This window comes from Pseudonaja textilis, chromosome 3 (genome assembly GCF_049901715.1).
Source record: "Pseudonaja textilis isolate UNSWEBS1 chromosome 3, rPseTex1.2, whole genome shotgun sequence".
Classification (NCBI taxonomy): Eukaryota; Metazoa; Chordata; class Lepidosauria; order Squamata; family Elapidae; genus Pseudonaja; species Pseudonaja textilis.
Window position 1 is genome coordinate 185,460,060 of NC_141992.1, and position 10,690 is coordinate 185,470,749.

Here is a 10,690-nt window from a genome sequence, read left to right on the forward strand (position 1 = left end):
GCAGCAATCTTATGCAATATATTCTGGCTGGGAATTATGGAACTTAAAAGACAGCACACCCAGAAGGCACCAAGCTGTGTGTGACAGACAAAACCACAATTTCCTCAGAACTAGGCCTCAGTCAGTGTTCTAGCAGTAACCTTTGTCTAATACATAAACTTCTGCAGCTTAAATAGCACGATTGTTTTCCTTGGCAATCTTGTCACTCACCTCCATCCAACTTTTTAAATCAGAATTGCATAATCTAATCTCTTTGACTCTGAGGCATGATAGGTGCTTCCTTGGGTTAATTAAGCTTTCTTTTTTTTCCATTATCAATTCAGAATCTCAGAATCTATGGGCTGAATGCCTTCTCCTTTTAAGAGATTTTACTTCAGCACTACATATTACTACATATGTGGGATTATCTCCCTAAATGTATTTAAGTGTACTTTAAAGGAGAGATCCATGATATTATACCGGAAGGATATAATTTTACAGGTTCTTACTTGGAAGATGACAATCTGTTTTGTGTATTTTAACAACCTGTAGAACTGTTATGCCAAAAGTGACTTTTCAAATGACTTTTGGCTTAAATCCTGAGTTGGGAAATTGTCACATAGGAACTAAAACAGGGGTGTAACAGGAACTATACTCCAGGGGTGGGATTCAAATTTTTAACAACCGGTTCTGTGGGCGTAGCTTAGGTGGTGGGCATGGCTTGGTGGTCATGTGACTGGGTGGACATAGCTTGGTGGTCATGTTATTGGCTGGGTGTGGCCAACTCAATATCACTCACATAGAGGCACGTATCTCCTCGCCTGGCCTCTCATGACTGTGGGGATGCTACAACAGTCATAAGTGTGAACAATGGTTATAAGTCACTTTTTTCAGTGTCATTGTAACTTTGAATGGTCACTCCACACAAGCAAAGTACCAGCAAAGGAGGGGAAAAAAACTCCAGAGACGTTCCTGAGATAGGATGTCTAGTCCTGCCAAGAATGTAATAAGGGTTAACGGAGAGGCAGTTTCTGTAAACAACCCCAGAATGTTTCCTTCCTGCCTTCCTTACAGGATTAGGCCAGTAATTTCTTCTAACAACCGGTTCTCTGAACTGCTTAGAATGTTAACATCCAATTTAGCAAATAGGTGTGAACTGGTAGAATCCCACCCCTGGTATACTCCAGAGAAGAAAGAAACCCCCATCAAATCTTAGGTATGTGATATGGCCTTACCCACTTTTATTTATGTTCAGGTACTCCAGATAATATAGGGCTTCCTTCTATTTCCCCCCAAAATAATTCTGTGAAATAGTTTGTCCTGAGAAATATTAACTAGCCCAAATCACCAACCACAATTCCACTACTATGGGTAGTTTTGAACCCAGATTTTCTTTATGCCAAACTAACAGTTTAATCACTAAACCATACTGGGGGTCTTTTCACAGTCTATCTTCCCAAGGGCTCATCCAGCCCATGTAGATTAAATGTTTGCACTTGCCTCCCCACGTTTGATAAAGCTTGAAACAATATTTCATGCCATGGCACTAGTTTAGTTTAGCATTCCTTCTGCAAAGTACGACTGTTAGAATTCTCTCTTTTACATCATGAACAGTGCAAAAAGTCTAACTTGCTTAGAAAAGCAAGTGGCTACAATCTCATTATCAAACAAACCAGCACAAGTAACGTCTCCCACGCATTCAGCCACAGCAAGCATAGGAAAACTGTAGCGCAATCATAGGGGAAACACCTTGCCGTTCATACAGCTTAATTCTCCCATCAGAAAGGAAGAGAATTAAATTTAAAGTCTGCCCACCAGATTTATCAGCACATCTTCTTAAGCAAGCCCTCATCTAATCAGCTATGGGGGGCGGGGGATAAAATGGTAAGACTGTAGTAGTTTAAGAAATTGTATCGCTCCTGCTGTTTTACTTAATGCTGTATAACCCACAAGTTCTCACCTGTCCTAAAAAAGATGGAAAGGCAAGGAATTTCTCAAAAACAATTATTTCCAATCTTCAAGGTAATTTTTTTTTTTTAGAAAAAGGAAAACTATCTTTTTTATCACCAGAAAGCCTGTGATCCTGTTTTTCCAGATCGGCTTGCAAAAAAAAAAAAAAAACCTGCTAGAGGCCCTTAAGCCTGCCAAAGGAACACCATATGAAAAGCTGTTTGCCCAGCTGTTTGCCTTTTTCAGCTGTGACAGATTCATACCCTGACACATATGGACTGTTTCCCCAACCAGTAAACGGACCATATTTTACTGAACACTCATATAAACTCGCCGGGAGTTTGCACAAGAGGCTAAGTTAAGAAGGAGATTTGCCAGCCCACGGATCCGGGACAGCTCGGATCTCAGGCTACAACATTTTGCCGCCGCCTCTCTCCTTAGTTTTATCCAGATTGAAACGGTTACGGTATACTACAACTCTCCTCAACCATTGCCCAAGAAGGGAACTTAAAGTAACTCCATAATGAGCAACTTGCAAGTAAAAGGTTCGGAGGGAGGGAGAGAAAGCGGCGTTTCATTTTCACCACGGCTGGGTTTGTTGGGCTTGTTACTCATAGCTTGAAAGCTGCTCCTCTCCTCATTAACCCAAAGTAACTATCCAGGAAGGCTTATAATCACCCTAACACGCTCGAATTAGTTACCGGATTCTCCCACGGCACGACTCCAAAGGCATCCGGAAAATATTAAGGCGAAAACTCATTTAAAACTCCCTGTGCTTGGGCAACTACGGCTGTGCCGGGGTTGTGTGAACGGTTGCAGACGACGCGGGTTTTTAAGAGGAGGAAAGCTCATTCCAAGCCTTTTCTTCATTTGATTTTTATTTTAAAAAAGGAGCCCGCTTTGAGTTTCAATCGTTCGATTGAACCGGGGGGTTGAGAGCAGGGAAGCCTCTTGGACTACTAAACTGGTATACAACTGGAGGAAGAGACCCCTCTGCACACATACACGCATTTCCCCCACCACCACCACCACCACCACAACCACTAGATCGGCCCCGCATTTTGGAACAAGCCTCGGTTTCCCACGAGGAAACCCCCGCGCGGCGCAAGTGTTTGGAAGCGCAGGACGAGCGAGCGTCCAGCAACACGTGGCGTCATAACCTTGGAATGCCGGATCCTCCTCGCGAGCGGCATCCAAAGCGGCACACACGCGCGTCTTCCCATCCCCGGGTTCAGACTAGAAGCCATTCTGACGTTTAACACACACACACACACCGGCCTCTTGCCAAGCTAACCAGGATTGCCTCCGGGCATGTGCAGAGCGCGCTTGCAGGGAGGGGCAAAAAGCTGAGAGGTGGGTAGGTGGAGGGGGGTGTTAGGGATTTCCCCCCCCCCCTCGCCCCCGCGCGGGAGGCGCTCTTACCTTCCAGCACGACCTCCTTGCCCGCCCTCTTGAGCGCCTGCACGGCTTCGTCGTGGGTGGCATCGCGCAAATCCGCGCCGTTGACGGTCAGGATGGCATCGCCGACGTAGAGCGCCTGGGTCTGGTCGGCCGCCAAGCCCTTGAAGATCTTGCTGATGAGGATGGGCATCTTGTTCTCTTTGCCCCCTTTGATGCTGATGCCCAACCCGCCCATCTCTTGCTTCAGCACCTTGACGCACCGCTTCTGGTTGGAGACGGCTTCGGGCACTTGCTCGGGCAAGTCGGTCAGCGCCGTCCGAACTCCGACCGGCGCCTTGGGGTTCCCGCCGCCTCCGTTGTTGTTGCCGCTGCTGTTGTAGCTGCTCCCCGACGGCGACTCGGGCGAGGCCGCGCCGGACAGGGGACAAGCGGCGGCGGCGGCGGCGGCCGCCGTCCTCGACGCCCCACCACCGCCGGCTCCTCTGCCGCAGAAAGTTCCATTGCCCGCCGAGGCTGCCCCGATGCCGTTGTAAGCCGCGGCGCCTCCGCTTTCCTCGCCGCTCAGCACCAGCGCCTCGCCGCCCAGGGTCACCAGCACCCGGTGCCACCGGTCGCGCACCAAAACTTCCAGCGCGCCGCTCCGCTGCAGCCGGCCGACGCCTCCGGCCGCCGCTACCGCCATCTTTGGAGCATTTCTTAAAACACCATGTGATTGAGCGGACGGGCACACATACACACACACACGCGCACACACAAAGACGCACTCGCGCGCGGCTTACAAACACACACACACACACACAAACGCACCACGCCCCGGGAAGAGGGGAGGGGAGGGGGGAAAAAGAAGAAGTGGGTGAAAGAGAGCGCTCGGAGCCGCATCGCCCCTCCGAGAGGTCGGCGGAGACTTCGCCAAGGGGAGGGAACCCGGGTTAAGCCAGGGAGGTGGGTTAGGGGAGGGCAGGGGCGGGGAAGGAGGGGAGGGGCGGAAGGGCGAGGCGTTCTGCCCTTCGGAACGCTCCCCCTGTCGATCCGGGGTGAGGTTGAGGTCCGGACGCTCCTCCGAGGATCGACCTGGCTGGGAGGCGTTCCCCTCAGAATGCCTACAAGCGTCCCCGGCACTAAGGGAGGAAAAAAAGGCGGCTGCTCAGGCTCCCCCATAAGTCCCGGCGCTGGGGTGTTCTGAATTCGAACCCAGATCCGGCTTCCGCCAGTCTAAAAGTAATCTCGGATCACTTTGGGGCCGTTTCTCCTAAAAACCTGAGGCTTGATTTACAACAGGTCGTTTAGTGACCGTTCAATGGTATAACATCACAGGAAAAAAAGTGACTGCCGTTTTTCACACTTAATGACCGTTTTTCACACTTAATGACCGTTTTTCACACTTAATGACCATTTTCCAACCTTAACGATCATTTTTCACACTTGACCATTTGCAGCATCCCCATGGTCTTGGCAACTGACTCATATTTAGGACGGCTGCAGATCATGGAATCGCCTTTTGCAACTTTCTGAGAAGTAAAGTCAGTGGCTAAACCAGACTCACTTCACAGCTGTGTTACTATCTTAACCCTTGCAATGATTCACTTAACAGCTGTGGTGAGGAAGGTCGTAAAACGGGCCAGAAAGACACTTAACAAACGTCTCACTTAGCAGTATGAATTTTGGCCTCAATTGCAGGGGTGGGATTCAACCGCCGTTACTATCGGTTCGGTGATTATGTTTTGCGTGCGTGTAGATAATCTTAAATTGTGCCACCCGGACAACTGATAAGCACTGCGTGCAGTTGCGCAGCATTTCAAAAGCCTCTTTTTTCCTGTTTTTCCAACCGCAGCTGTGCCGTGCAAAGCAGCTGAGGTTGAAAAAGCAGGAAATAAAGGACAGGTAAGAGCCTGGACGGGCAGGTGGGCCAAACAGCAGCAAACACAGAACCGGTTCGGTGTTTGCTGCTTTTCAGAGCTACCGGTTCTGTAGAGCCAGGCAGAACCGGTAGCATCCCACCCCTGCTCAATTGTGGTTGTAATTTGAGGACTACCTGTATGCAAAATCATTGTTCCGGTGGCTCCAGAGGTTCGGACAAGAATCCCAGAGCCAGCCTGGGACTCAGCCTTCCTTCAAAATGGCTCTCAACTCCCTGGAGGAAGGGTGGGAATTAATCAACTTTTGCTATAATTTCATCCTTGGAAAAGACTGGATGTTTGCAGGTTGCTTTTGTTCTATTTTGCCTTCTTTTTTCCCTGCACTAAGATCATCCAGTTATTTATTTATTTTCTTCCCCTGAGTCTTTTCCTAAACTAGATCATGGCAATCTGGGTGCATTAGCTTTTCATGTTAAATAACCTATTTTAAAACAGTGTCGGTGGATTGGCAGGAGCATCTGAAATCCCAGAGTTCCTTGGCTTCAACTATAGTTTTGTCAGGTTTTAGGTTTAGATTTTAATAGGAAATTCCAAGAAATGCTTCTTCCCGTTCAGTTAATGTGAGAGAAAAGTGAGTGACCCAGCTGCTAGTTATACCTCTTGGCTGCCATTGCAACTGTTAGGAGAGCTGCTTGAAAAGAGTTGTAGTATTCATTTAGTGACTGTTCATAGTTACGACAGCACTGTAAAAAGTGACTGACCGGTTTTCATACTTAAGACCATTGCAGCATCTCCACAATCACATGATCAAAATTTGGGCACTTGGCAACTGGCGGGTATTTGTGACTGTTGCCCTGTCCCCGGGGTCACTTGATCATCATTTGTAACCTTAGTAGCTGGCTTTTGACAAGCAAAGTCAGTGAGGGAAGCCAGATTCACTTAACGATTCCATGACTCACTAAACGAACAATGATTAGCTTAACAACTGGCAAAAAGATAAAATGGAGCACGACTCACATAACATTTTAGTGTCTTGCTTAGCAAGATAAATTTTGGCCTCCACAACAGTTGTAAGTCTAGGACTACCTGTAGCTGGTTGGGAAAAAAGTCAACCTTGCTAAGCTCTTGAGTTGTCCTGGGTGTCAAACTGAAGGCCTGAGCAAGATCTGGCCCATGGGGTGGTTAGATCTGGCCCATGGAGCCTCCCTGGAAATAGCCAAGGACCGGCCTGGGGTGCCTCTGCCAGTGAAAATGCGGCCCTCCCAAACTCCACTTTTGCTGGTAGGGAGTTGCAGGAGGCCATCCCAGCTAAAAACAGAGTTCGGGAGCCCGTTTTCTCTGGCAGAGCGCTTGGGCCACAGGCGCCCCCCACCCGACACGAGTGATGTCAAGCTGGTCATGCCCACCTCGGCCACTCCCACTCGGCCCCCTGAGGTCAAACACAATCCTGATGCGTCCCTCGATGAAATCAAGTTTGTCAGCACTGGTCTAGAGCATTTCTTTATATGACAAAAATCAGCCATGAAAGATAGCAAAATAGAATAGAATAGAATGGAATGGAATAGAATAGGATAGAATAGAATAGAATAGAATAGAATAGAATAGAATAGAATAGAATAGAATAGAATAGAATAGAATAGAATTCTTTATTGGCCAAGTGTGATTAGACACATAAGGAAATGGTCTTGTTGCAAATGCTCTCAGTGTATATAAAAGAAAAGATACATTAGTCAAGAGTCAAGAATCATAAGGTACAACACTTAATAATAGTCATAGGGTACAATAGGCAATCAAATCATACTAGGAAACAGTCAATATAAATCGTTAGGATAGAAACAACAAGGTTACAGTGATAGTCATAAGCGGGAGGAGATGGGTGAAAGGAAGGATGGGAGGATTAATAGTAATTGTAATGCAGACTTACTAAATAGTTTGACAGTGTTGAGGGAATTATTTGCTTAGCAGAGTGATGGCGTTCGGCAAAAACTGTTCTTGTGTCTCGTTCTGGTGTGCAGTGCTCTACAGCGTCTTTTTGAGGGTAGTGATATCTATGGTGAGAGTTATAGTAGAGTAACAGTTGATAGGCCATTGGTTCTCTATTCCCCACTTTCTACTAGTTCCTTTAAAGTTTGCATGCCTTTGACTAAGACAAAAACCTTCTAAAAAGCAAGGCTGGGCATAATTCCTGCACAGCAGAGAAATGACTCATATTTCAACCTCCGTTCCTGTAATCTTTGACTTAAATGACCATAATGCAGCCTACCAGTTACTGTTGTAAGTCATGACTATCCATGAAACAGATCATCAATCTGTAATCCAATCTTTGGAGCAATTTTTTGTTTGTTTGAAGTAATCCTAAGCAAATGCTGCAGTTGTTAGCAAACCCATTGTTTGCTTAGGGATATTTTTGCCAAACATTGGAAGTAAATCAGAGGTGGTATTCAGCAGGTTCTGACCAGTTCTAGAGAACCGATAGCAGAAATTTTGAATATTTCGGAGAACCGGTGGTAACCTTCCCCCAGGAGTGGGGTGGGAATGGAAATTTTACACTATCCTTCCCCTGCCATGCCCCAAAAAACACACCCACAGAACCAGTAGTAAAACCTTTTGAATCCCACCTCTGAAGTAAATGCTGGTTTTTGGCAAAAACGTCATAGCTTGAGTTGACATGTCTACAGAATGCTGTAAACAGCCATAGATGTGGTCATGTGACCATGGGGCAGGGCAGCCATTAAAATTTAAGAATCAGGTCATAACTTCGTCGGGGAGGAGACCATCATAACTTCAAACGGTCACTAAGTCAGCTGTTGTAAATCAAGGATTACCTGTCATGTAGAACTGAGTTGCAAGGATTCTATCCACTCTGTTCAGATACTAAGCAGATAATTAAGCCACTGCATTTGATTGGATCGCCGTAATCGCTTTGTTTGATCTGGAAAGCAACGCTGGAAACTTCAGCTGTTGCCAATTTTCAGCCAGTAAGACTGGGTTGGTAATCCCATTAACTTTCCCCTCATCTGCATTAGCTTCCCTAAATGGTTTCAGGGCACAATTCAGACTCATGACTCAGTGATTATTTAAATGGGTTACAGCCACCCAACTCTGATGGACTCCGGGCAGCATACAAAACATGCAAACAGCGAAAACAATTTAAAACATAAAACCGCACAGACTGCCCAGAATAAAGTGATCATAAGGGCAATAAGGAACCATAGTAGGGCTTTGCAAAATATATTTTAATTTATCGTAAGCCTGCGCAGAGTTACCGTGCGGCAACATGGGCAGCTCATAATTTTACAAATATAGATAAGCCCTTGATGTACAACCACAATGGAGCCCAAAATTTCTGTTGTTAAGTGAGACATTTGTTAAGTGAGTTTTGCCCCATTTTACGACCTTTCTTGCCACTGTTGTTAAGTGAATCCCTGCGGCTGTTAAATTAGTAACAGGGTTGTTAATGTGAAACTGGCATTCCCGTTGACTTGGCTTGTCAGAAGGTCGTAAAACATAAACTTGGAACACTACCACCGTCATAAATATGAGTTGCCAAAGCATCCAAATTTTGATCACGTGACCGTGGGGATGCTGCAATGGCCATGTGAAATATGGTCATAAGTCGCTTTTTTCAGCCCCATTGTAACTTAGAGCAGTCGCTAAATGAGCTATTGTAAGTTTAGGACTGCTGTAAATATTAACTCCAGACCAAAGTTGGGTTTTAAGGGCTTTCCAGAAGCCCTGAGGAGAAGCTGCAGTTTATATCTCTTTGGGGTGAGGGTGCTATTCCATACGGTGGGGGCCACTCAAGAAAAGGCCTGCTTCCAGTGTTGGGATTCAAAAAATTGTATTACCGGTTCTGTGGGCGTGGCGTGGCTTGGAGGGCGTGGCAGGGGAAGGTTACTGCAAAATCCCCATTCCCTCCCTACCCCACTAACCTGCTTTCCAGCTCCGTTCTCCTGTGCAGCAACCAAAGAAGACCCAGCCGATCAGCTGGGACTCAGTGGGAGGCAGAGAATAGGTGGGGGCGGGGCCAGTTAGAGGTTGTATTCGCCAGTTCTCCTCAAAATTTCCACTACCGGTTCTCCAGAACTGGTCAGAACTTGCTGAATATCACCTATTCCTGCTTCCTCATAACTACACGATGACTTTTAATAGAGGGGACTTGGAGCACATCTTTGGAGCATACTGTGTGAGAGATCCAATTGGAGGCAAATGCGATACCCAGGCCTAATCCGATACCCAGGCCTAATCCCACGCAGGGGATTGTGGGTAATAACCAGCACCTTGAATTGCATTGAGAAGCATATATTGTCACAGGTTCTTTTATCTATCCCAATTCACTGGGACCCCCCAAAACCTCAGAGGGCCAAAGCCTCCTTGCCCTTTAGGCCAGGGGTCTCCAATCTTGGCAACTTTAAGACTTGTGGACTTCAACACCCAGAATTGAAGGGAGTTGAGATCCACAAGTCTTAAAGTTGCCAAGGTTGGAGACCCCTGCTTTAGGCAACCCGCCCACAAGCACATAATGAGTAACATTCACAGGTCCTTCCCAGACACTGCCCCAGGTCTACCACTGCTCCTACTACTACTAGTATAATACTACTGTCTCTTAGCTCTAGGCTGTTTTTAGTAGCTTAATACAGAATAACAGAAACCACCTCCCCTCTCATTCCCTGAATGCCTCCAACACACAAACTACTCCACAATCACACCCAGCTATTTTTCTGCTCTTTTACAGCTGTTTGTTGCTCAGCAGGCTAATGTGAAGTCTTAAAGGAGCAGAGCCAATTTTCAGGCAACCTGCTCTCTCATCGCATACCAAAAGAGCACCTGTTACTGCTCACACTGCTACCTTTTCAACCAGCTGTAACTTCCGGGTGTATTTCAAGGACTGGCCATGTAGACTGCTTTGCAGTAGTCTAGTCATGAGCATCTCTGAAAGCCACAACTGGCACACTAGATCAGCCTTGGCAAAGGCCTTCCTGGCCACAGCTGCCACCTGTTCTTTGAGCAATAGCCACGAGTCCAGACTAACCCCCAAATTGCACAGTGATCTCAAAATGCTGCCCTAAGACCAATAATAGATTCTTCTCAATGAAGTCTAAACAGAGCATGCTCAGTCTTTGGACCAGATCTACATACTATCCTCAAACTTGGATGTAGGTTCCAGAGTCTTTCGAAAATTGCTATATATAATTGTTACTTCCAATATGGCACAAGGCAGGGTTGTCAAATTCACGTCGTCACAGCTATGTCACGTGATGTATCAGGACTTTTCCCCCTTCTCTAAACTGGGCATGGCCGGGGCCAGCTCACAGGCCAGGAGATTGACAGCACTGGCTTAAGGGAAGCAGTCATATTTTATCCTGCTTCGGTTCAGGGAAGTGTCCCTTGGCACACAGTGCAAACCACCTATGTAACCCTTGGCACACAAAGGATTGTGCAGCCAGTTCTAAAGGGTACATTTGAAAAACAGACTGTTCCTATGTGACCAACTCTCCTGAAGC

The 10,690-nt window shown here is 46.7% G+C and overlaps 1 protein-coding gene across 1 annotated transcript in view; it reads right to left on the reverse strand.

The window, feature by feature from the left end:
- The window catches only part of SNTB1 (syntrophin beta 1), a 119,359-nt gene extending 114,931 nt beyond the window's left edge, over positions 1–4,428 (reverse strand). Inside the window, exon 1 of the mRNA XM_026703614.2 lies at positions 3,352–4,428. Coding sequence (XP_026559399.1) covers positions 3,352–4,012 — 661 coding nt within the window. The 5' untranslated portion in view covers positions 4,013–4,428. The remainder of the gene's footprint in view (positions 1–3,351) is intronic.
- Between the last annotated feature and the right edge of the window lie 6,262 nt (positions 4,429–10,690).